Here is a 27,857-nt window from a genome sequence, read left to right as displayed (position 1 = left end):
GTAAAAAAAAAACCAAAAAACACTTAAGGCTTTGTTTCACTGAAGCAAACTGATAGTTTTTAAGGGTAAATAATGTCAATAGTTCATGCACCTGTAAAAAATTACAATCAGGATTTAATAAAGCACATCAATGTTACAATGCAATGAGTCTACGTGGTTTATATGAGCCCTAATACAAACACTTATTAGTAAGAAATGTACGGTCAATTTTCTTCTTCTGCAAAGGTTTCAGCAGCTATTCAGAAAGACAAGTACATTGTTAACTCCTCAGTACATATGGCCTGTATGTTTAATTATGCCTGCTGTACTTTGGTACCCTTAACCTACATAATACTACACCAAATGTCTTTCTTTGATGCAGCCCTTTATGACTCTTTTACTCAAAAAGGACAATATTTGATTTACAGGCATCTAAAAGAGAACTACCCTAAATAGTGGCACAATTAACATATTTAACATAATTTTAATATCAGCATAATTTTATGTTGTTATGTACAGACCACTGTTACAACATGCATTAATTGTCACTGGCTAAAGACTTTGCATTTGATCTATGATAATAAACCATTTATTAATATGAGCAAAAACAAATAAAATGTGTGACAGATAGGGCTGACTAGAAATGACCAGATAAGCACAAAATATTCTTTCATACTAAATCTCAGTATTGCTTTTCATTTACACATGTAAGAGAACTGCAGGCTGCATATTAACCCCTACACCAAACTAAATGTGCTAGCAATAAAATATGGAAATTAAGTGTTTATACAGCATATTATCATTGGAAATGTAGGTGTGACTTGCATTCAGGTTTTTTTAAATGCAAAAATAACAAGTTTTCTATATATTTGTATTCAAGTCCATTTATGGTTTTTATTGTCTTACCCATATTTCCATAACAAAATGCTGGAGATCAAAGAAAGCTTGCATTCAGCAGTAGTTAAAAATGATATTCAAGTGTTCATACAAGAAAAGAATGACAAATAAAAATAAATACTAACCTGCTGTAAAGGTTCATCGATAATGCTGGCACCGGTCAATCTTCTGTCTATTTTTATTGGTTTACTTTCTTGTTTCATTTCTTCTAATGTCTTAAAAATACAAAGAAATTATATTCTGTCAGAGTATTAGCAAACAAACCCAAAGACTTCCCACAAATGAATATCAACTAAATCACACAATTTTTGTATTTCCATATTAAAAATGTATTCATGCTGTAAGTGCATTATGATTTTAAAATGGTTCTGATTTGTATAAGACCAGCGGTAAATTTCAAGGTACAATATTGAATACTTAAAACACATAATACAAATGAACACATTACTGTATATAATACACATTGATTTGATTCAAGAGAAAATAAGTTCTTGAAGATTAAATAAAAATATCTTTTAATCAATTGTTTTGTTTAAAAAACCAATAAAATAACTAAAAGTGGGATTTGCACAGAATCTGCTTATTCGGATAAAAATCAGCATAGGTCCTTTAATTTAATAGCTACTGTTTCTAGAAGGGTAAAATTAGGGTCAATCAAAAGCTATCAAAACATTTTTGGCATATGTACTTTGCGTAAAGCATAGATGGTTTCAAAATTTCTCTCAGCTTTTTAAAACTAAAAGGTAAGTTTACTATTTAAAAATCTAATTTTAATTCTGGTGTGTATTGGGGGGTTGTTGTTTGTTAAAATATTTATTAATGAGCATCACTAAAAAGCTACATTTCCCCTTGGGATAGGTAAGGTACCATCTCTCTAGCTAGACAGACAGATGTTGTAAATTGAGTCAGATTCTTGAATAAACATCATAAAACATACTATGAGGCTCTATGCATAAGTTACACAGAAACAGTGCAAGTAGCCAACAGTGAAACAAATAACACAGTAAATGAATGAGGTGAAAGGCAGGACTGCATATTGCAAAAAAACAGATTTCTAGGTCTACATAGAAATAATGATAGGGAGAGCCTATGGAGACTTAACAGACAGTGCATTGTTTAGAGGAAGAAACAGTAACATCATTCAGACTTGCAGATAACAAAGCACCAGTTGCTAATACAGAGAAAGGGTTTGCAGTTTTAAACATCAAGCTAAATGATGTAGCAAAAGAATGTAATGAAAATATATATAAAAACATGATGAGGCTATCTAAAATAGGAGCTAGAAGACTAAATACTATATTACTGTTAAAAACTCAAAGTTGTGAGGTGGAAGAACTACACTAATCAGGCTTATCACGACAAACAGACAATCCTCTAAAGAAATCAAAAACAGAATGAAGAAAAATACTAACTAAGCAGATTGATTATGTTTTAAATAAAAAATATATTGAATTATGTTTTGACTGTAGCTATCTTTGTGGGTAATGTTAAAGAAAAACACGAAAAAACTGAATCATTGCAAATAATACAGAAAGTTTGGAAAGACATAAAATAAGTTATACATTGAATGAAAAGAGAAATAAATGAAGAAATAACAATATCAGGTATGAGAAGAGTGTTCAGTCACTCTGTCAGTCATCAAGAAGAAAAAAAAAATTAACTGGGCACGCACTGAGAAGAAATAGCCTGATAAAACAAGTGATCAAGGGAAGATCAAGAGTAAAGAAAAGGTGACATTATTAAGCGATATTTTATAAGAAAGTACAGAAAATTAAAAAGTACCTAAAGAGAAAATCAAATAAAGAAGATAATTGTGCATTGAATCTGCGTAAGGACAGAACACCTGAAGATTACTAAAATACTGTATCTATCACAAAGTACTTCTCCTTTAGCGAGTAAAGAAATTTCATTTTAACTAGTCAAAAATCATGCACTACATAATTTATTTTTCTGTTGCAATGTACAGGGCACTAATCAGACAACCATGCACAAAACAATCAAACATATGGCTTTATGGAAATATCACCTTAGAAAATGTTTTTAGTGGTTGGTCTTTTTTCATAAGCGCTTGTTATTAAATTTCACTACTGACAAACAGATTGAAAAAAGGTGAAGGATTAAAGTAATTCTGCCATACTTGGATTTTCCTACAATAATGCTTTAACATTAGCAATTTAATAGTATGAAAATAATTTGAAAAATACACATTAGATTAATTAACTTTATAATAGATGGCTGCACTCAACTATTTCATAAATAGTAATGGAAGTGAAAACTGCTTGGAAGCAATGATCACAAAAATGATTTATTACAGCCTGAGAAAAACATCCATCCATCCATTTTCCAACCCGCTGAATCCGAACACAGGGTCACGGGGGTCCGCTGGAGCCAATCCAGCCAACACAGGGCACAAGGCAGGAACCAATCCCGGGCAGGGTGCCAACCCACCGCAGGACACACACACAAACACACCAAGCACACACTAGGGCCAATTTAGAATCACCAATCCACCTAACCTGCATGTCTTTGGACTGTGGAAGGAAACCGGAGTGCCCGGAGGAAACCCACGCAGACACGGGGAGAACATGCAAACTCCACGCAGGGAGGACCCAGGAAGCGAACCCAGGTCCCCCAACTGCGAGGCAGCAGCGCTACCCACCGTGCCACTGTGCCGCCCCTGAGAAAAACATGTTATTTTAAAAAAAACTACAGGTGAGATACCAGAACATGATCATTTCTAAATATTTTTATCTTGGTATGGAAGTAAAATGTTACAGATAACCCTGGCAACAGTGTGAGACAATGATTAAATATTAAAGGACAAACTTGCTGCTTTGCTTTCTAAAGCAAATTAAGCAGTTTATGTAGTAAAGCTCTGCGGTGGGTTGGCACCCTGCCCGGGATCGGTTCCTGCCTTGTGTCCTGTGTTGGCTGGGATTGGCTCCAGCAGACCCCCATGACCCTGTCTTCGGATTCAGCAGGTTGGAAAATGGATGGACGGATGTAGTAAAGCTACTAACTAGAGCCTACTGCCAGTAAGTTTGGCATTTTGGCCCAAAATATATATTCAAATAAACAAAAAAATACATTCTAATTTGTTTATTGCATGCATACTGTGAAAACATGACATATGTAATAACATGTTTTGATTATACATCATTCAGTTATACATGTAGATAGTTTTATGGTTAATGGTTTTCCTTACTAATACAGTCATGTGCCTATATACAGCTGAGCAAGATGTGGCCATTAGTACACATCCCTCAGATAAGCAGGAGTGAATAATAGATGAGCTGGTACTTTCCTTTTGTGATCGATTTCTTCAATGCCACTATACTGCACAAGCTTTACCTCATGAATATTAAGCAATCGTCACAAGGCACGAACAATGAATGACCAGTTTTCTTTGTGATGTAGCGAACACTATGAAGCACCAACATGTAAATGATGAGCAGTTCCCCTATGCAGAATTGACTGATTGCTGCTAAGCACTGACACATGAACAATAAGCAGTCCCCCACTGGAGGTTCAGGATCACAGCTATGTTGCATGCAGGAGTTCACATTAATAGCCTTACAACCCGATTGCTGTAAACACTCTTTTTAAATGAGTTTTAAGCACAGGGGAAAAAAAGGAACATTTGAACAAATCCGAACTTTATTTAAAAGCCAACCATAAGCAACCAAGAAAGTAACATTGCAGGAGTTCACGCTAATAGCCTTACAACCCGATCGCTGTAAACACTCTTTTTAAATGAGTTTTAAGCACAGGGGAAACATTTGAAAAATCAGAAATTTAACAAACAAACAAGAAAAGTAACATTGCAACAATTCACGCTACAAACTGAAAAATTAACATTTGAAAAAACCGTAATACAAATACTAACCATAAACCAACAAGAAAACTCACCTTGCATGAGTCAAGTTCTAACATGAAGGAAGTGAGGAGGAACTGAGTGGAGAAATTCCTCACTTTCACCACTCGTAGAAGGATAGTTTTGCAGCAAATCGCCATGAATCTTCCTGGCTTTCTCGGATAACATCGCCTCGCTTACGCTGTCCCCTGCAAGTTGCTTCTCATTCAGCCACACGAGCAACAGTTTTTCCACCTCTTCCAGCACTTGAGGCCTCTGCCTGGTTAACACTGTAACTCCATTTGCAACATCAGCTGCTTTAATAGACTCTCTCTGCTTTAGAATAGTCGAAATCGTAGATTTTGACTTCTTGTACTCGGCGGCAACATCATTAACACGAACGCCACGCTCGTACTTTTCAATAATTTCTTTCTTTACTTCGATTTCAGTTTTCTTAAAAACTTTCTTCTCACCACTCTTCACTTGCTTAGAAGCCATGGTTAACTGCATAAGCACACGAAATACTGTAGAGCACAAAGAGTTCACAGGTAAAGCACGCACGTCTGACTGAGAACAATGAACAGGGAGAGGCTGAACACGTGCTTAAATACAGTAATCAGCACGTACGAACCAGAACGGAAATGAAATAGAGCACAAAGAGTTCACAGCGAAAGCACGCACACACGTGCAAGCACGCACGTCTGACCGAGAACAATGCAACACATGCGGAAATCATCGGCGCGCACAAACCAAAAGGGAAACTGGCTTCTTCATATACCAAGTGTGTGGTCGTGAACCGAGGCAAAAGTTTGGCGAACTTTTTGGTCGTAAACCGATTTGTACGTGTACCGAGACGTTCATGAACCGAGGTTCCACTGCATGCATCTATATATATTATATATATTATATATATATATATACACACATACACACACACACACATATATATATATATATTATGAGAAGAAGGGATAAGAGACATGGCAAGGTTTGGGGCAGCCACCCGTATAATTCAGTATCCTGGCTGCAAAAGTAAATGCTTTATAGTTTAGTCATGTTTACAAGACAAAGTCCAAAACAGAACTGACTTTCAGGGAAAAGGTGTGAGGCTTTATAGGAACTTTGGGGGAAGTGATGTCGTCCTCGGGACCGGGACCGGAAGTGATGTCGTCCTCGGGACCGGGACCGGAAGTGATGTCGTCCTCGGGACCGGGACCGGAAGTGATGTGTCCCGAGTCGAGGCGGTGGCTCCTGGTGGAATTTCCCGGGAAAGGCCTGCAGGGAACTTAGAAAGAGCGTCAGTGCACCACCCCCCAGGGGCAGATGTATTACCATTCATCTCTAAGCCCTTCAGCTGCCTCCTATTCACACATGTGTGACAAGACTTCCCCCTCAGCCCAGACCCGTTGGGTCGGGGGACCTGTACCGAGAGGTCGTGAGCCCGGGACACAGCATCAGCGTTGGCATGAAGAGACCCCTGGCGATGAACGTGCGAAAACTTGTATTGCTGCAGGTCAAGAAACCACCTGGTGGCTCGCGGATTCGACTCCTTGTGAAGGGCCATCCACTTTAGGGGTGCATGATCCGTCACCAGAGTGAACACCCGACCCAAGAGGTAGTACCGCAGCTGCATAACTGCCCATTTAATTGCCAGAACTTCCTTCTCCACTGCTGCATACCTGGTCTCCCGGTCCAACAGTTTCCGGCTTAGGTACATTACAGGGTGTTCAACACCGTCGGCGCTTTGGCTCAACACGGCTCCCAAGCCTGTGTCCGAAGTGTCCGTCTGGAGGACAAATGGAAGAGAAAAGTTAGGGGTGATTAACATAGGTGCTGAAGTCAGAGCCTTTTTTAAATCACTGAATGCAGTCCCTGCTTTGTCAGACCATACCACTAGGTTGGGAGCTCTTTTCTTCGTCAAGTCAGTCAAGGGCGCCGCTCTCTCTGAGAAGCGCGGCACAAACCGGCGGTAGTACCCGGCCAAACCGAGAAAGGATCGGACTTGCTGCTTGGTTCGCGGACGGGGCCATGTCAGTATGGCATTTAATTTAGAACACTGTGGCCTCACAGTATCCTGGTCAACCAGGTAGCCCAAATACTTGGCTTCTCTCAACCCGAAGAAACATTTTTTGGGATTGATTCGAAGCCCGGCCTCTCCTAGTGCCCGCAATACTGCTGTGACCTGCTGTATGTGCGTCTTACACGTGCTGGAACAGATGACAACGTCATCCAGGTAGGCAGCACAATACGAGTTATGGGGTCGGAGCACTTTGTCCACCAGACGCTGGAAAGTTGCAGGCACCCCATGTAACCCGAATGGAAGGACACAATACTGCCAATGTAGGAGTGCTAAATGTGGTATTTTCCTTCGCAGACTCCATTAACGGAACCTGCCTGTACCCCTTCATCATGTCAAGTGTGGTCAGGAATTTAGCTGGTCCCAGCCTCTCGAGGAGGTCGGCCACACGAGGCATGGGATAAGCATCAAACTGGGAAACCTGATTAAGCCGACGGAAGTCATTGCAAAACCTCCAACTGCCGTTGGGCTTAGCAATCAAGATGATGGGACTGGACCAGGGACTAAAACTCTCCTCAATCACTCCTAGTTCCAGCATTCGTTTGATTTCCAGTTCCACCTCAGCTTTCTTTGCCTCCGGGAGTCTATAGGGCCGCTCTCAGACAATCTCCCCCGGGTCAGTCAATACGTCATGTGCAACCAGACAGGTCCGGCCGGGTTGTTCACTCACCACCTCTGGGACGGAGCGGATAGCTGCTTCCAGCTCCTGCCTCTGCCTGGGAGATAAGTTCCCTTAATTTCGGTGAGCAGTTGTTTGAGCAAAGAGCTGAGCGGGGCTGACCGGAGGAGGGATCGGGATCCCTCTCCTTCCATGGTTTCAGCAGGTTCACATGATATACCCGCTCGCTTGGTCGACGATTGGGTTGTTTCACCAAATAGTCCACCAATCCCTTCCTCTCCTTAATTTCATAAGGGCCCAGCCAATGGGCGAGCAATTTGGAGTGAGAGGTGGGCACCAACACCTTGACACGATCCTCTGGATTTAACTCCCGGACAGTCGTGCCACGGTCATAAAGGCGGGCCTGTGCTGCTTGCGCCTCCTCCATATGACTCTTTAGAATGAGTCTAATTGTATCAAATCTATCGTGCAACTGGGCGATATATATTCCAGAATATTTGTCGAGGGAAGAGCCTCTCCTTCCCAGCCCTCTTTAAAGATATCTAATATACCCCAGGGCTGTCGTCCGTATAACAACTCAAACGGTGAGAAGCCCATAGAGGCTTGGGGGACTTCCCGGTAGGTAAAGAGGACGAGGGGGAGGAGTTGATGCCAATTCCTCCCATCCTCGCTAACCACCTTACGAAGCATCTGCTTGAGAGTCTGATTGAATCTCTCCACTAACCCATCGGATTCAGGATGATACACCGCGGTTTTGAAATGCTTTATCTTCAGTAGCTTGGTAGTCTCCGTGAACGTTTCCGAGGTAAAAGGCGTCCCTTGGTCCGTTAGGACTTCTCTAGGGACGCCAACTTGCGCAAAGACTCCTAGTAGTTCCCGTGCGATTGTTTTGGAAGTAGCCGAGCGCAAGGGAACGGCCTCAGGGTATCGGGTCGCATAATCCACGAGGACGAGTATATATTTATGTCCTCGGGCTGAGGGTTCCAAGGGTCCTACTATGTCGACCCCAATCCGGTCAAAAGGGACATCAATCAGGGGAAGGGGGACAAGAGGAGCATGGTCCCTCCTGGGAATTTGCTGCAGTTGACACTCCGGACATGAAATACAAAAACGGTGAACCTCCTCATTAATCCCCGGCCAAAAAAAAGGAGCATGATTCGCTCTAGTGTTTTGTTGGAGCCAAGATGGCCCCCAAGAAGGTGGGAGTGTGCTAATTCGCAGACCTGCCGCTGGTAGGTTCGCGGGACTAGCAGCATCTTCCGGTCCTTCCCTTCATGCTCCGCAACCCCATATAACAAGTCATTTTCAATGACAAAGCGAGGTCCCTGTGGCATGGGTTGATGAGTGCGTCGGCCGTTGACGAGGACCACTGCATCCTTTGCATGTTTCAGAGCGTCGTCACTCCATTGTTCTCTCTTGAAAGAAGCCAGCGTCGCTTTAAACTGAAAGTGCAACTCAGAGAGCGGGTCCGGTCTGAACTCAAGGGGCGGAGATTCCTCCCGAGATGCCGGGGCATTCGTAGATGACGTAGCAGCCCTCGACGGTCCAGGAGTTTCTGCGTCACTCTCTTGGCCTTCCGCCCCACTCTCTGCCAGCTGCTTACAAGGCATGGAGGCAGCTTGAGACGAGTCTTTCTCACCTATAACTAGGCCCAAAGCTTGTCTGGGAATACTCACTAGTCTACCGCTGTTACTTTCAGACCAGTCCTGCCCTAGGATTACTGGAAACAGTGGATCCGGAAGAATCGCCACGGTGAGTCTTTTAAGGGTTCCTTCCAGACATACGTACCACCGGGCAGATTTATACACGCGGACACCTCCGTGAATACATTTAAGACTGGTCTTTCTTTTAATCCACTGATGCGGTAAAACATAAAAGCGAGCAACGACAGACACGTTACTGCCGGAGTCAAACAAGGCCGTCACTTTATGTCCCTTAATGAGTAGCTCCCCAGTATGGTTATCCGCCAGAGGGTTGCTAAGGGCACACAAACAACATCGCCACGTCCACCTGCAGTCCACCTCGTTCCCTGACAGGTCGCAGGCCAGGCGGTCCGGCGACTTCGGAACAGGCTCCGGATTGAGCTGGAGGGACTTCCTAAGTGGGATGTAGTTCCCATGGATTCTACTAAGGGGCAGTTCTGCCCCCCCAGGTTTCAAGGCTGGCCTTTGGGTCTTTAGCAGTTGTAAAAGCTCCTGCAAGGAATGGAAGTCATCCCAGGCCAGCTGGGCAAAGTCCTGGGGTAAATGCTGCAGCAGCAAAAAGCGGGCAACCTGCTGCATAATTTGTAGTGGGGTCCTTTCAAATGGCCATAGCCACAGACCCACCTGGTGCCAGAGCTTGTTCTGGAAGTGCTCTTTTTGGGTTAAACTCCCAGGATTGCAGATCCTTCACCTGCTGGCCTGGGGAAGGCCCATCCTTATCAGGAAACCTTGGTCCCAATGGGCGGCTCAGCTTTCCTACCCCGGAGAGCATAATGAGCCCCTTTTGCGTCCTCCCCAGAAACCAGCCCATGCCTGTGGGTCCCTTAAACACTCTCTCCCAGATAGGGCTTCAGCCCAGGGTTGCCCTTGTGGAACGAAGCCTGCACCCGGTCCTTCTTGACCCCCCGCAGCACTCCCCGCCCAGAAACTCGGCCCCAGTACTTTCCTACCTGGGTTGTTTTAGAGTCCTGTCCCAGGTTCGTCAGGGACATCATCCTGCTGGCTACACCACTGTGAGAAGAAGGGACAAGAGACATGGCAAGGTTTGGGGCAGCCACCCGTATAATTCAGTATCCTGGCTGTAAAAGTAAATGCTTTGTAGTTTACTCAAGTTTACAAGACAGAGTCCAAAACAGAACTGACTTCCAGAGAAAAGTGTGAGCCTTTATAGGAAGTTTGGGGGAAGTGATATCGTCCTTGGGGCCGGGACCGGAAGTGATGGCAGTGGCTCCTGGTGGGATTTCCCGGGAAAGGCCTGCAGGGAACTTACAAAGAGCATTAGTGCACACCGCCCCCCCAAGACAGATGTTTTACCATTCATCTCTAAGCCTGTCAGCTGCCTCCTATTCACACATGTGTGACAATACATACACATATATATACATACATACACACATACATATATATACACATACATATACATACACCCATCCATCCATTTTCCAACCCGCTGAATCCGAACACAGGGTCACGGGGGTCTGCTGGAGCCAATCCCAGCCAACACAGGGCACAAGGCAGGGAACCAATCCCGGGCAGGGTGCCAACCCACCGCAATATATATATTAATATATATAAATATATTAATATATATATATATATATATATATATATAAATATATAAATATAAATATATAAATATATATATATATATATATATATATAAATATATATAAATACATACATACACACACACACATATATATCTATCGCAAAAAGGTACTATATATGCGCCCAACCCGACACAGATTCACACAGAGGCACGTGTAAAATAAATAAACTTTTTATTTTCTTCAGCTAGAGGGCACATCTTTCCCGTGTCCCCCAGCCACAATACAGTCCCAAAAGACCACAAGCAAATCACTCTTCTCCCTGGCACCTGCACTCCTCCCAGGCAATCTCGTCCTCCTACACCTGACTCTGGTTGCTGGCCCCTTTTATTGGGCACCCGGAAGTGCTCCAGGTGTTTGATTGCCGACATCCGGCTGCACTTCCGGGTGTGGCGAAATTAGTGCCCAGAAGGGTCCAGCAGCTCCTTCTGCAGCACTTCTCCCTCTACATGAATTCCTTTGTAGATTTCGAACTGTTTTGGGGTCATTGTCTTGTTGGAATATCCAACACCTGCTTAACTTCAACTTTGTGACTGATGCTTGAACATTATCCTGAAGAATTTGTTGATATTGGGTTGAAATCATCCGACCCTCAACTTTAACAAGGGCCTCAATCCCTGAACTAGCCACACAGCATTATGCAATCTCCACCTAATTTGACAGTAGGTAGCAGGTGGTTTTCTTCCGCCATGCAAAGCGCTTTTTGTTACGACCAAATAACTCAATTTTTGTCTCATCAGTCCAAAGGACATTGTTCCAAAATTAATCTGGTTTGTCTAAATGAGCATTTGCATACAACAAGTGACTCTGTTTGTGGCGTGAGTGCAGAAAGGGTTTCTTACTCATCACCCTGCCATACAGATGTTCTTTGTGCAAATTGTGCTGAACTGTAGAACGATATACAGATACACCATCTGCAGCAAGATGTTCTTGCAGGTCTTTGGAGGTGATCTGTGGGTCGTCTGTAACCATTCTCACAATCACATATGCAGCTGCTGTATTTTTCTTTGCCTGTCAGACCTGGGTTTAACAGCAACTGTGCCTGTGGCCTTCCATTTCCTGATTACATTCCTTACAGTTGAAACTGACAGTTTAAACCTCTGAGATAGCTTTTTATAGCCTTCCCCTAATCCATGATACTGAACAATCTTTGTTTTCAGATCTTTTGAGAGTTGCTTTGAGGATCCCATGCTGTCACTCTTCAGAGGAGAGTCAAAGGGAAGCACAACTTGCAAATGACCACCTTAAATACCTTTTCTCATGATTGGACACTCCTGTCTATGAAGTTCAAGGCTTAACGTGCTAATCCAACCAATTTGGTGTTGCAAGTAATCAGTATTGAGCAGTTACATGCATTCAAATCAGCAAAATTACAAGGGTACCCAAATTTTTGCACTGCCAGTTTTTCACATTTGATTTAATTTCATACAACTAAATACTGCTTCACTAAATATCTTTGTTTGGAAAACACCCCAGTACTCAGATGTTACTAAGACATGAAAGACATATCACTGTTATCTTTTTTGTTGAAAGTAAATTATTATGCAGGCTGAGAGGGGTTCCCAAACTTTTTCATATGACTGTATATATGTATGTATAAAGAAAGACAGGAGGAGAGAGCTAGAGAGAGATAGAAAGAGAAGGAGAGGGAAAGTGGAAGTATTGCGAAAAGTCTTGTTAATTATTACATTGATTATTATTATACACCAGACAGATTACAAAAGCACTATGTGCAAAATTGTGCCCCATAAGCAAAAGAAGAACACAAAATCAACAGAATTTAACCAGTTTTAAACACAATTTACTTATTATTCTAAAATCAAACACAAAATACATGTTCTTTCACAATAAAAACGACTGCCCAAGCCAATATTTTTACCCTGGGTTTGATCCAGTCTTTGCCCTATAATGTACAATGTGAACATTTATATTCTATCTTATTTTTGGGACATGTACAAACGTTTTTGAAGAAATATTTTATTGGCATGAATCTGCAAAAATCAGATTAGGCAAAGGGCAATTCCATTTTAAACAGGATTTAAGCTACAAAGAAATTCTGTTAAGCTTTCACTGGGGGACTTCCTAAAGTGGAGTAAGCAGCCAAAAACTACAGGTAAACAAAAGGAGGGGAAATATAAACCATAGGACAGGGAGGGTGCAAAGGGTTACGGGTGGGATGTTCAATACTGGACAATGTCTGAACTAAAAATAAGTGTATTTTGTTTATATTTTATATTAACTTCTTTTATTTTATCTTGTAAAGCACTTTGAGCTACGTACATTGTTGGTATGAAAATGTGCTATATAAATAAATGTTGTTAAATTCCTCTTTTAAAAGTACCTTTTAACCCTTTTTATAGAGCTCCAATACATCATTGTAGCTGGGATCAACAGGAGAAAAAAACAAAACAACTTTTCTAACCCCAGCTAAAAAGGATTCTGGCATTGTCCACATTCTTATACCCATAGTACTTCAGCCAACTGTTACTCAGTTTGTTAATCTATTTTTAAGAACAGTATTTCCTATTCAATAAAGTACATTTCAATTATAGGAATAATATAATGTTCTTCCTAATTTTAGGTATTTATTTCTCCCCATTATAATATGAAAATGACTTGGAATTTAAACAATACAGAACAGAAAGGAAAAGTATATAACTGGACAGATGTAGGAAGTTAATATCTGTACTGAAAGATACAATTTTTGTTTTTTTTTTGTAAAAGCTAGGGTTGACCCCAAGCCAAGCTTTTTTTCCCCCCAAACAACTTCTGGAAACTAAAGCACAGTACAGGATTCCAGTTCAGCAAGTAAAATAAGGCAGAAAGTTAAATATGCAACTTTGTTGCAATGCCAGATACAAAACTGAGAAAGGGAATTCCATTAGGCATACACTGAAAGACGGTGAAATTCTATTGAACCTCCATGGACATCTTACATCTAAGTGAAAAAAAGGTTTCAAATAGGATGTTAGCCGTGGGAAAACCTAAACTGTGGTTTAGTACTAGGTTGGGTCCAATTGCAGGTATACTTGAGATTGCTATCTCTCCAACTTAAAACATTTTCTTTTGCATTAAACTACAGTATGTGTAGCATAGATTGAAAGTAATTACATTTTTCATTCATTAAATTAAGCACTGAAATACAGTAGCGTAATAATTGTCACTTTCTCTGTAGGGATGTTTAGCAATACTGTCTCCATATTAGGTAAATGGGGTAAAAGTGGGAACTCAAAAAGAGGAAGGATAGCATGCAGAGAAGCAATGTTACTAACTAGTCAGAAAAAAAGCAATTAGAACCTTGAAATTGTTCCATCAATGTTTTGCCCTTTAACAATACATACTGTACAGGCCTTTATGGACAAAGGCAAATCTAAGCTACAAATGCCAATACAGCTTTTATGACATTGATATATAAAACACTGAATGACAGTAAATAAAAATTCAATTATATCTGTTTGGTAACTGTATTACCAGTTAACAGTTACTATAGTTATCCAGACATTCTTTTTTTAATTACATTAGAAAAAGTTTGAATTTAGTTACCTTAGATATACCAGCTGATGTTGCAGGCAGAAATGAGTGTTCACACTTTTCAAGATATTTTTCTGAGTTCGTTTTTCCAAATAAAAGTGTAACTACAAAACCTCTGCAAAATAAGATTTTTTTAATAATGGAATTTTATTTATTTTCATATATCTGCATTACAATGGAAGAATTATAATACTATAATCATTCAATGCCTTAAACAAAAGATAAGAAAAAGCAATCGAATCAAAAATATAATCAATCTATGAAATCAAGAAAACAGTTAAGATTTGTTATTAACACTAGAAGCTCCAACTTTATCCAATACAGAAAGTTAATTAGTAACAAAAAGCACATTATGGTATGGAGAAATGTAGGCAGGGGCACAGCAGAATTATTTTAGAATAATATTAATCCTTTCCAGACTGTAACCAATATCTGAACAGCTCCACCCTGAGAAACATGGATATTTCCTAGTGATTTTTTTCTACTGAATTATGGAAGATGTATTAGGTTTCTTCCAGCTGAGCAACATCAACTGATCCACTAACAGTCCAGTATAAGGAATCATGGTGAGCTTATTGCCAGACAGTTTATTCCCATTCTGTACACTTCCAATCTCTATTACGAAAGTATTTTGGATTGCAAATCCAAAATTTTCCAACAGATTAAAAAAAAAAAAAAAAAACAACTTCACCCACAAGTTTTACTTTAGGACATTTCTTGAATATATGTCCTATCAAGGCTGGAGCTACAACATTGTTCAGCTCTTCAGTTCATTCCCATAAAGCCTGCTTTCTCAGACTTGTGAAATTTCAAACAGCCTTGCCCACCTACTATCTGTAATTATATGTCTTGTCTCTGAAGATGACTATTAGCGTGGCTCCTACGTCATTACTCCTCCTCATGTGTCAATCATGTCCCCAAATCCAAACTGACCAATCACAACAAAGCCAAACCGGAAACACACAGACCTCAGTGTTTTGTTATACAATAGACGCCTGGTCAATATAATTCATTATATTATCTTTGTTCTCTTCATACTAAAAACACTAAACTTCCCCTCACAGCATTTCTTGATCTGGGCTATCACAGTTAATATGCAGATGATGCACTGTTAGATGTGAAACAAACAATTAAGGAAGAGATGCCACCCATCAAAAAATCAAAACTTCATGCCAATAATGATCGATGGGTCTGTAAAAGAGAAATTGCCTTCTGCAATAAATGAAAATGCTGGGTGGTCTCCTTGGAAGAGGTCAGTTACTTGCACGAAGAAGTAAGCAATTGAGAAAATGCCCTGCTTATGTAGTGGGCCTGCAATGATCACCACAATCCAATAATGATGAAGCTCACCCAAAAATACCTGATACTATGCGAGAAGCATGCCTTTAAAGTTAGCATTCCAAGCACTATAGTCAATGTTACCCTATCGTGGTCTCTCCTTAGACCAAACAAAGTTAACTTGTCTTTTTTCCAAACCAAAGTATATGCAGACTCGTAGAAACAGATATTTTTATGCACAGTTTGGTTTAAATTAGCCTAATAGATTAAATGTGAAAAATTCCTTTTCATTAATCTGGTTGTTTAGTTATTAGGAGTAAAGCAGTTTGAAATTATATAACACAATAAAGTATTTAAAAACGGTTTATTATTTGTTACCTCTATTTTAAGACAGTTCCTTTATGTTACTTTAAATGAATACTATATTGTTTCAAATGACTAGCACTAATTCAATATAAATAGTTTAGTGCTACTTGAAGTATACTGCACTTGTCCTAAATAATTCTGGATCCCCCTCATTTCTCCACTCCACAACAAAATCAAGTAAAATTACTGCCATTGTCTTAACACTTCTTAAATTCAACAAAGCATGACTGAGACTTGAATAATGTAATACGATAACAGTGGAAACAAGGGAAATAAACATGAAATAAGTACAATATAAATGTAAAGTGATGCAAATAATGCTTTGTATATGTGTTAAAAATTAAAAATGTATTACTGACTTACCCACCAATGAAGCATAAGATGTAAAAAGCAAAGTAAAATATAGCAAATGGTCCAAATGTAACAAGGAAAAGAACAACAACAAGGCCTCCCCATCCCCATATGGAAAGACTGGCCTGAAATGAAATAAAAAATATATTTATATATTAAATTATACATTATACATTACTTCAAGTATTCAACTTTCATTAGTTGCAAATATATAAAAACTAATTAGAACTTGACTAGTAAACAACAATTTTGAAACAATTCAAATTCACATTTGACTATATTACAAACTCTATTCTAGCCAAAAAATATTTCAAAGGCATAATAAAACGAAATAAAATATGACTAAAATAAAAAAGAGTAAGCAAAACACTATAAACACTAAATGCAACATAAAGACAAACACTATGTGGCAAAAAGTATGAGGATACCCCTCCAAATTATTAAGTTCAATTGTGTCAGCCACACCCACTGTTAACAGGTTAATAAAATCAAGCACTTAGCTACACAATCTCCAGTGAGAAATACTGGCAGCAGTATGGGTAGTACTGAAGAGCTTACTGACTTTAAACATGTTACTGTCATAAGGGTTTGGGCTAGTTCCCTTAGTCCCAGTGAAGGGAACTGTTAATGCAACAACATTCAAAGACATTTTAGACAGTTGTGTGCTTACAGGTTTGTGGCAACAGTTTGGGAAGGTACTGTACTCTTCTGTTCCAGCATGACTGTGCACAAGGCCACAGCCATAAATCCATGGTTTGATGAGTTTTTGGTGGAGGAACTTGAGAGGCCTGCACAGGGACCCGAACTCAACTCTACTAAACACCTTTGGGATGAACTGTAACATGAACTGCAAGGCAGGTTTCCTGTCCAACTTTAGTTCCCAAACTTACAAAATTCTCTTTTGGCTGAATGGCCACAAATTCCCACAGACACACTCCACTGTTTGGGGATGACTTTATACAAGATTCTGGAGGATGTTATAGACCAAAAGGTGACGGTTGTTTTTGGGGTGCTTTGGGCAACTCCATATTAATGTACATGGTTTTAGAATAAAATGTTCAACAAGCTTGTATACTGTAGGTGTGATAGGTCAGGTATCTACAAACATTTGGCCATATAGTGTATTATAACACAATATTTTGAGTAAACCATGGAAAACACTATATTTTGAATGAATAAAAAATATTCTGAAAAACAACAAGGAAATACTGTATAATTAGTCACTTTTGTGAATACATACTGTATATTTATATATAAAAAATACACATATAGATAAAATGCTACTTCAAAAAATATTGCATCTTGGTTAACACTCTTAATATTAAGACACATTCAATTTACACATAATATCCATTATCACAACCTTAGCCAAATCATAAACAAGTCCATGCATAACTCAGTTATCTCCCAAAAGGCTAACGGCAACCACTACCTAAAAATTTTAGAATATACAGTACTGTGCAAAAGTTTTAGGCAGGTGTGAAAAAATGCTGTAAACATAGAATGCTTTCTGAAATATAAATGATTGTTTATTGTTATCAATTTACAAAATGCAAAGTGAGCGAACAAAAGAAAAATCTAAATCAAATCAATATTTGGTGTTACTACCTTTTGCCTTCAAACCAGCATCAATTCTTATAGGTACACTTGCACAAAGTCAGGGATTTTGTTGGATTATAGTCAGGTGTATGATCAACCAATTATACCAAACAGGTGCTAATGATCATCAATGTCACACGTAGGTTGAAACACACTCATTATCTGAAACAGAAACAGCTGTGTAGGAGGCTTAAAACTGGGTGAGGAACAGCCAAACTCTACTACCAAGGTGATGTTGTGGAAGACAGTTTCATGTCATGGCAAGATTGAGCACAGTAACAAGACACAAGGTAGTTCTACTGCATCAGCAAGGTCTCTCCCAGACAAAGATTTCAAAGCAGACTGGGGTTTCAAGATGTGCTATTCAAGCTCTTTTGAAGAAGCACAAAGAAATGGGCAACGTTGGGGATCGTAGAAGCAGTGGTCGGCCAAGGAAACTTAGTGCAGAAGATGAAAGACACATCAAGATTATTACCCTTCGAAATCGAAAGATGTCCAGCAGTGCCATCAGCTCAGAACTGGCAGAAACCAGTGGGACCCAGGTACACCCATCTACTGTCCGGAGAAGTCTGGCCAGAAGTGGTCTTCATGGAAGAGTTGCAGCCAAAAAGCCATACCTCCAACGTGGAAACAAGGCCAAGCGACTCAAGTATGCATGAAAACATGGAAGCAGGTGCTCTGGACTGATGAGTCAAAATTTGAAATATTTGGCTGTAGCAGAAGGCAGTTTGTTCATCGAAGGGCTGGAGAGCGGTACAATAATGAGTGTCTGCAGGCAACAGTGAAGCACGGTGGAGGTTCCTTGAATGTTTGGGGCTGCATTTCTGCAAACGGAGTTGGAGATTTGGTCAGGATTAATGGTGTTCTCAAGGCTGAGAAATACAGGCAGATACTTATCCATCATGCAATACCATCAGGGAGGCGTATGATTGGCCCCAAATTTATTCTGCAGCAGGACAACGACCCCAAACATACAGCCAAAGTCATTAAGAACTATCTTCAACGTAATGAAGAACAACAAGTCCTGGAAGTGATGGTATGGCCCACCACAGAGCCCTGATCTCAACATCATTGAGTGTATCTGGGATTACATGAAGAGACAGAAGGATGTGAGGAAGCCTACATCCATAGAAGATCTGTGGTTAGTTCTCCAAGATGTTTGGAACAACCTACCAGCTGAGTTCCTTCAAAAACTGTGTGCAAGTGTACCTAGAAGAATTGATGCTGTTTTGAAGGCAAAGGGTGGTCACACCAAATATTGATTTGATTTAGATTTCTCTTTTGTTCATTCACTGCATATTGTTGATTGATTAAAATAAATGATTAACACTTCCATTTTTGAAAGCATTCTGTGTTTACAGCATTTTTTCACCCCTGCCTAAAACCTTTGCACAGTACTGTATATTCCTGTTCTTGTAGTAGTTTTTGTTCAGTCTCTATATAAACATTATAAACCACAATCTGTTTTTTGCTTGTTTGTATGTTTATTCATTATGTACAGCAACAGACTTGAAATCTGGCACATAAAAATCTGACTTGCACTGAAAGTATCTAACATATGACATTAAGCCTCGAACCCCGTTATTTTCACATCATTCTTTAAGCCAGATTGTCAGTAATCAAAACAACCTGGAAATTACAGGAGAAACTCACATTTGACATGTATAATTTTCATTGAAAACACAGACTTTGGGGTTTCAATGGAAAAGCACATTTTAATATACCTAGAATCAGTTTTGAATAAATCTGCGTCTGTGGAGAAAACATTCTGCATACTGTAACTCAAGAATGAATACTGATTCTTATATAATTGTATGGACATCATGCACTTGTTAGTCCTATTCAACTTTGAGCTTTCTTTTAAAACAAAGAATTTTGTGTTTAAAACGTGAACATTATTTATTTTATTTTACTTTATTAATCCCAAAGGAAATTACTTGTTTTTTTTGGCATACCCCTTGGGGTCAGAGCGCAGGGTCAGCCATTGTACAGTGCCCCTGGAGCAATTGAAGGTTAAGGGTCCAGCAGAGTAGCATCTCTTTTGGCAGTGACGGGGATTAACCTTCGGGTTACCAGTGCAGATCCTTAGCCTCAGAGCCACCACTCCGCCCATTAAAAGCTCAAAGTTCAATATATTGCTTTTAAACAAGACTAAAATGTGAAAAACAGAATGCAATGTAATCTTGTTATATATATTGGTAAAAATCATACCATACGCTGCTCTAAATATGGATAGTGTGATGTACTGGCAACATCACTTTTTCATTTTTTCTTTTAAAGAGTTACTGTCATTTCTCTTTTAACATCAGCGTTACACATAGAAAAGAAGCTGTACGTATTTACAGTTGGTAACTTGAAGGGTCTGGCTAGATTTATATGCATCATTAATATTCCTTAAACATAAGCAAAGCACTCTCACATGACAGACCTGCCAAATCACAGGATACAAATTTGGATTTCCTCAACAGGCACTGGTATAAATCATGTAAAAAAAAAATAACTGCATTTGTCGGCATTAATACTAGCTTCTGCATCATCCTGGGGATACTGTGAACTGCTTCAATTACCACTGCTCTAGAAAGAATATACTGTATACTACTAGCCGATTAACGCAAATCTTTGCAAACGTTTGTCCTTGAACTTGTTGAGAGTCATGGAGAAGGCGAGTCTGAGTGGGACTTGTGTGCGTTTAAATTTAAAAGGGAGATTGGTGTCGGAAGGAAGGAGAGAGACTCTGGGAATGAAGATTGTTTCAGAATTTTGGAGAGCAATCAGTTTGCACTCAATAATATTTGTATGTATTCGGGTAACAATGAGTCTTGTTCCATTGCAAAGACCTTTTGATGGCATAATTATTTCGGAAGAACATAACTACAGCTCCCACCTTTAGATGAAGGATATGGGGAGGCATGCCAGTTGGTGTGAGGGTGTACAAAAACTCCTGTGGGTACGTTAGTTGATCATTAGGATCATCACTGACCACTGTATCTACACTCTTGAAGGTCACTTTTTCACCCTGTATAAGATCAAGAAGATTGTTGTTAATATGTAGAGAATTGTCATTTGTGACTCTCAGTATTGCTCTTGCAGCAAGTTCTTGGGGAGTCACAGTCGAGAAATTAACATCACCATAAAGTTGAGCAACTGGGTCTTGTTGTTGTGGTAAACACTGAGAAGGTAGTTCTGCTGTTAGTTTTGTTGCATGTATCTTGGACTTCCTGGAAATGTGGAAGGTAATATGATCATTTTGCCTACACATACGTTATTTTCAGTGTTTGCTTGCAGTGCATCCGATAGTCCTTTGTATTGTTCCACATGCAGATCTTGTTGATCTAATCTGAGATAGTTGAGACGCGCGCCCTCTGTTTAAACATACGCATCTAAGACGTACTGCTGGAATAGTTTGTCGCTGGAGTGCAAAATACTAAATGTATTCCTCATTGCTAATCTGTATGCATAATTTTGGCATTGAGTAAGTCTTATTCGCTTGCCAGTTCTTTTATCGGGAACATGTTGTAAATCTTTGTGCCAGCCAATGTCTCCATAAGGGAATAAAAGTGGGTAAACCATAAGATGACATTGTACAAAAACCCGTCGACAGAGAAGATACTGTCATTCATTTTATAACAAAGGCTTAGGAAACAACCATCGCAGTATAACGAAAATAGCAAGGTGTATGGGAGGCCGCAGGCAGCGGGGGGAAGGGTTTGGAAGAGGACGAATAGGAATCGAGAAATGCCATGTCGGCTGCGTGTGGGCAGGACCAGTTTTGAAGAGGAGCCGCAGGCAGTGTGGGGAAGGGTTTGGAAGAGGACAAATAGGAATCGAGAAAAGCCATGTCGGCTGCATGTGGGTGGGACCAGTTTTGTAGTGGAAGCAGGACGAACCAGAAGAGAAATATATATAAGAGATATTGAAAAATTCTTAGAAACTACCTTCATAAATAAAGCACATAACCTATTTTTGAACAATATTCCTGTCACACTGATTTCCACAATTGTTTATTCAGAATAAAGCATACATTACAACTTTTGTGACTTATGTCTATATCCAACTCAACAGATACACAAAATAATGAGTTTATTATAAGAAACAATCAATAACATTTCTGTAAATGACAAAGTGCATACATTTTTACACTTATGGTGGAACAGCTTGAATGTATTCATTATTCTTTGTAATAATTTAACAGATGCTGTAATATTTGACAAGGAAAATCATTAAGTTCTCAATTTGATCTTTTTCCTTTGCTGGCTATAAAACCATTAAAACAATTATGCAAGGCAAAATCCTGCACAAATTTGCTGATAACTCCGTAAGTAAATAAGTGTACAGTAAATTAGGTAAATTCCATTGGAACAGGTAGAAAGTGCTAAATGTAATTCATGCCAATTGATCAGCAGGAGGAAAAATTTAAATTTAAAAATTACAAGAGATGAAAATATGCATTTTAAACTTGTTAGATTGTCCATGACGTCATCAAGATAATGTTCACCTAGAAATAACTAAATCTCGGGGGAAAAAAATAAAAAAATAAAAAAATTTTATAAAACAAGTACAGTACACAATTACAAACACAAATACACTTATGCTCATCTTTGATAGAAAAGTAGCTCTGGCTAAACATACATTTAATCTATATGCCTAAAAGGATGAAATTTCTCTTTAAGCACATCTAACAGCAGACTCTACACACTGTAGTTCAACAGGATACAACACTAGGCGACTTACGATGCAGTAACGCAAGTAACATTTTAAACTTCATGTGCAAAAGGCAGCATAGCACTGCTGGAAAACATAATCAAGAATATTTCAGAAACTGACTGTATATGCAAAAAAACTAACTTTAGAAATTTAATTATGACTCTGATATAGAACATTATTAGCAGTAAAATAAAAGCTTCACTCGGACATATGTATAACAATTGATCTGTTACTCCCAACCATTTATTGCTTTTAATAAAAACATGTAAAAAATGGCATTTTAAGATGAACTACAACATGAATTTAGACTTTGCAATGAGCTATGTAGCTTTGACAGGGTTAAATAAAAATATTTCTGAGATCAGGTAGGTAGGTGTAATTCATTTACAAAGTTCCTATTCAAAATCAAAAATGTTGATGCAAAGACTATTTTTTAAACTAAAACTGAATCGCCCATCTTCATCTTTGCTTGCCCACTTCTATAAGTGCAAGGAGGAAGCCCAACTCACTGGCTGCTTTACATTCTCATAAGGCATTCTGTCCACTTCAGAATTGTGAGACACTACATAACATGAAGGCACTCAGTAACATTACATACATATACAGTGCATCCGGAAAGTATTCACAGCGCATCACTTTTTCCACATTTTGTTATGTTACAGCCTTATTCCAAAATGGATTAAATTCATTTTTTCCTCAGAATTCTACAAACAACACCCCATAATGACAACGTGAAAAAAGTTTACTTGAGGTTTTTGCAAATTTATTAAAAATAAAAAAAACTAAGAAATCACATGTACATAAGTATTCACAGCCTTTGCCATGAAGCTCAAAATTGAGCTCAGGTGCATCCTGTTTTCCCTGATCATCCTTGAGATGTTTCTGCAGTTTCATTGGAGTCCACCTGTGGTAAATTCAGTTGATTGGATAGGATTTGGAAAGGCACACACCTGTCTATATAAGGTCCCACAGTTGACAGTTCATGTCAGAGCACAAACCAAGCATGAAGTCAAAGGAATTGTCTGTAGACCTCCGAGACAGGATTGTCTCGAGGCACAAATCTGGGGAAGGTTACAGAAAAATTTCTGCTGCTTTGAAGGTCCCAATGAGCACAGTGGCCTCCATCATCCATAAGTGGAAGAAGTTTGAAACCACCAGGACTCTTCCTAGAGCTGGCCGGCCATCTAAACTGAGCGATCGGGGAAGAAGGGCCTTAGTCAGGGAGGTGACCAAGAACCTGATGGTCACTCTGTCTGAGCTCCCGAGGTCCTCTGTGGAGAGGGGAAAACCATCTCTGCAGCAATCCACCAATCAGGCCTGTATGGCAGAGTGGCCAGACGGAAGCCACTCCTTAGTAAAAGGCACACGGCAGCCCGCCTGGAGTTTGCCAAAAGGCACCTGAAAGACTCTCAGACCATGAGAAAGAAAATTCTCTGATCTGATGAGACAAAGATTGAACTCTTTGGTGTGAATGCCAGGCTTCGTGTTTGGAGGAAACCAGGCAGCGTTCATCACCAGGCCAATACCATCCCTACAGTGAAGCATGGTGGCGGCAGCATCATGTTGTGAGGATGTTTTACAGCGGCAGGTACTGGGATACTAGTCAGGATAAAGGGAAGGATGACTGCAGCAATGTACAGAGACATCCTGGATGAAAACCTGCTCCAGAGCGCTCTTGACCTCAGACTGGGGCGACGGTTCATCTTTCAGCAGGACAACGACCCTAATCACACAGCCAAGATATCAAAAGGAGTGGCTTCAGGACAACTCTGTGAATGTCCTTGAGTGGCCCAGCCAGAGCCCAGACTTGAATCCGATTGAACATCTCTGGAGAGATCTTAAAATGGCTGTGCACAGACGCTTCCCATCCAACCTGATGGAGCTTGAGAGGTGCTGTAAAGAGGAATGGGCGAAACTGGTCAAGGATAGGTGTGGCAAGCTTGTGGCATCATATTCAAAAAGACTTGAGGCTGTAATTGCTGCCAAAGGTGCATCGACAAAGTATTGAGCAAAGGCTGTGAATACTTATGTACATGTGATTTCTCAGTTTTTTTATTTTTAATAAATTTGCAAAAACCTCAAGTAAACTTTTTCACATTGTCATTATGGGGTGTTGTGTGTAGAATTCTGTGGAAAAATATGAATTTAATCCATTTTGGAATAAGGCTGTAACTAGGGGTGGGCGGTATGACCAAAATTCTATATCACGGTATTTTTCTAAATTATCCCGGTTTCACGGTATTCAACGGTATTTTTTTCCCATGCATGAGTGGATGTTAACCACATTTTCCACTGCAGTTACTGGCTAAGAATAACCTATTCCACTGTCAAGTGCATTGTACATTGTACAAAAAAAACATTTTAATGTGCGCACAAGTATTAATACAGGTTTGCATGGCCCCATAAAGTGATAGTTTTCAAGGGGGTGGCACTAATGAAGAGAAGGAATCACATTGCATGACAGATGCAGTCAAAATATAGAACCTTTTTATTGAACAAATTTTGCAAAAACTTAAACTATAATTTTGACAACATATTTTCAACCATCCAAAGAGGCATTTAGACTTAGTAAAATATCCAGAAGTGCTTGTCAAAAGTTGTATTGCACTGAACATGTCTTAGAAAAGGAATAAATAGTAAATATTTTTTGTAAAACAACTACACTTTGTTAATGTTAACCATTTCTGTCCACTGACACGTTAAAGTGACTTTTTAAACAACTTTACCATCATTAAACTGCATAATATTTAAACTAATAAATAATAACAATAAAATAAATAATAGTATTATTACTTATAGTTGCACTATTACTTCAAGGCTTCAAGCCCAGGTGCATTACACAGTATTCACCAAATTAAAATAAAATAAAATAAAAAGTGCAATCTTGGTGATGACATCTTTACCAACTGAACCATCATTTAGGCAAACTGCATTAATATGGACCTTGCTTCAAGCTAAGCTATATGCATAAATAATAAAACTAAAACTTGCATTTATAATGCTATTTGTGGTATAGCACTACAGAATCGTATTAGGGCCACGGTGAAGAAAAAAATACGGACACGGGGAAGAAAAAAATCAAACTATATGTCGAGAATAAAGTCGACATTTCCACTTTATTCTCGCCGTTTATGTCGAGATTAAAGTCAACATTTCCACTTTATTCTCATAGTTTACTTTATAATTAAAGTAGAATGTCGTAAACTAAACTTCATCCTAAAATCATTGTTTAATTTACTAGATTTTCTCAAACCCCTCATAAGTTAATGTAGCACATTAAATGCTTTGTGTTAAGTGTTCCCCAACCCAGTTGTTAATCACTACGCTTCTTAAACTGACTTCTCCCGCACTTAGAGGAGATAGCGATCACCGCACAGAATCCATTCACTTCATGATATTCCTGCTCTCTGAAAATTTAGAATGCTAAGATAAATACTTGATATCATTTTCATGATGAAATGCATTAAAGCAGGTATTAAACATGCACGGTAGTGAGGCGGTAGTGCTGCTCCGTCGCAGTAAGGGGTCCCCAGGTGTATGTTCAGTGTAGAGAACTTTATGGCAGGTGTGACGAGGCTCCAAAAAACTGGATGTATGAATGGCTATCGCACAGGTTTAACTTAAAAATTGTGTAAATGTTGGGTTTGTGATCTGGTGGTCGGAAACACTAACACAGAATTCAATGGATGTTCTTCTGAGCAGGCTCTCTTTATTCCACGTGTGCTGTCTCTATCTGACGTACCAAAACCCCAATTCCTATCTTTCATTTTTCTTTCTCCACATAACCAATCACCACACGATAAACGTCTTTGTGAAATTAAAACTAGTTATAAACTTAGCCCACGGAGTGTTCAGAACTTTAAAAATATCTTCGTTATACATGTTTAATTATGCAATCTAGCCCACGGAGTGTTCAGAACTTTAAAAATATCTTCGTTATACATGTTTAATTATGCAATCTATTCAGGGTGGCGCCCATCCCTGAACGAGTCGCCAGCACATCGCAGGGTGAATACAAGCAAAACATACATTAGCAGGGTCAATATAGCATAACAACACCCCACATTCTACGTGACTTTGAAAGGAAACTGAAGTAAACCCACCAGAAAAACATGCAAATGCAAGGCAGGGTACACCCGAGACACCCTTGCTGCAAGGCAGCAGTGCAACCTCCATGCCGCGGTGCCCCCACATGATTAATACATGCTTTAATGCATTTCGCCCTGAAAATTATATCAAGTATGTATCTTAGCATTCTAAATGTTCAGAGAGCAGGAATATCATGAAGTGAATGTATTCTGTGCGGCGATCGCTGCCGGGGCCTCCTCTTAGTGCAAGAGGAAGTCAGTTTAAGAAGCTCGGGGAACACTTAAAGCATTTAATGTGCTATATAACTTATGACGGGGTTTGAGAAAATCCAGTAAATTAAATATTCATTTTTCGATGAAGTTTAGTTTACGATGTTCTACTTTAATGACAAAGTACAAGAATAAAGTCAATATGTCGTCTTTAATCTTGACATAAATGGCGAGAATAAAGTAGAAATGTTGAGAATAAAATCAACATGTCGACTTTATTCTCGTCATAAGCGTCGAGATTAAAGTCAACATGTCGTCACACTATTACACAGTACCCAGTACAAATAAAACAAGTACAACTTGGCTTGCAGTATTATCCAGTAGTATAGAAACAGTATTTACACATCTGACCTTTTAAAACTAAAGTATCTCCAGGCGACGGACGTGACTCCTTTTTTTCGGCAAAAGTTCTTCTGTTCATCATGTTCAACTTTACTTTTAGTTCAGTTTCGGCTCTCTGTCCATTTTCACCGCGCGGCATACCTATGCTACCGCCCACTATTTGGTGGTGTAGCAGTGAAAAAGAGCCCTAGTGCAACAAATCTGTGTTTAGCGGTGTAGCAGTGAAAAAGGTCCCCACTTGAACAGTTTCCCGCTGCGCCACGTACCGAACGTCGTTTAGGCAATTTAAACCGGTGTTGCGGTATAAGAAAAATCCATATCATAAAAAAAATAAAAAACGGTTTTCGGTATGAACCGGTATACCACCCAGCACTAGCTGTAACATAACAAAATGTGGAAAAAGTGATGCGCTGTGAATACTTTCCGGATGCACTGTATATTACATATTACAAGTTGCCTTAGAAAGGTAAATTGCAATAATAAAGACCTACACAATTTTAACAAAGATTAATTTGGACTCTCTGAAGGCAGTGGTTAAAAGAAAGACATTTAATAAATTATTGATCATAACTGACAATGACACTCGCCTTCTG

The 27,857-nt window shown here is 39.4% G+C and overlaps 1 protein-coding gene across 1 annotated transcript in view; it reads right to left on the bottom strand.

The window, feature by feature from the left end:
- Window positions 1-376: 376 nt before the first annotated feature.
- LOC114663751 (sorting nexin-13) overlaps window positions 377-27,857 on the bottom strand; it is a 40,826-nt gene continuing 13,345 nt past the window's right edge. Inside the window, exons 2-5 of the mRNA XM_051935549.1 lie at window positions 16,274-16,386; window positions 14,279-14,381; window positions 1,002-1,091; window positions 377-427 (exon numbers count right to left, since the gene is read on the bottom strand). Of these exons, the coding sequence (XP_051791509.1) occupies window positions 377-427; window positions 1,002-1,091; window positions 14,279-14,381; window positions 16,274-16,386 (357 nt within the window). The remainder of the gene's footprint in view (window positions 428-1,001; window positions 1,092-14,278; window positions 14,382-16,273; window positions 16,387-27,857) is intronic.

Source organism: Erpetoichthys calabaricus, chromosome 13, assembly GCF_900747795.2.
Source record: "Erpetoichthys calabaricus chromosome 13, fErpCal1.3, whole genome shotgun sequence".
NCBI lineage: Eukaryota > Metazoa > Chordata > Cladistia > Polypteriformes > Polypteridae > Erpetoichthys > Erpetoichthys calabaricus.
The sequence above is the reverse complement of the archived record's forward strand: the minus strand, read 5'-3'. Positions and strand labels throughout refer to the sequence as shown.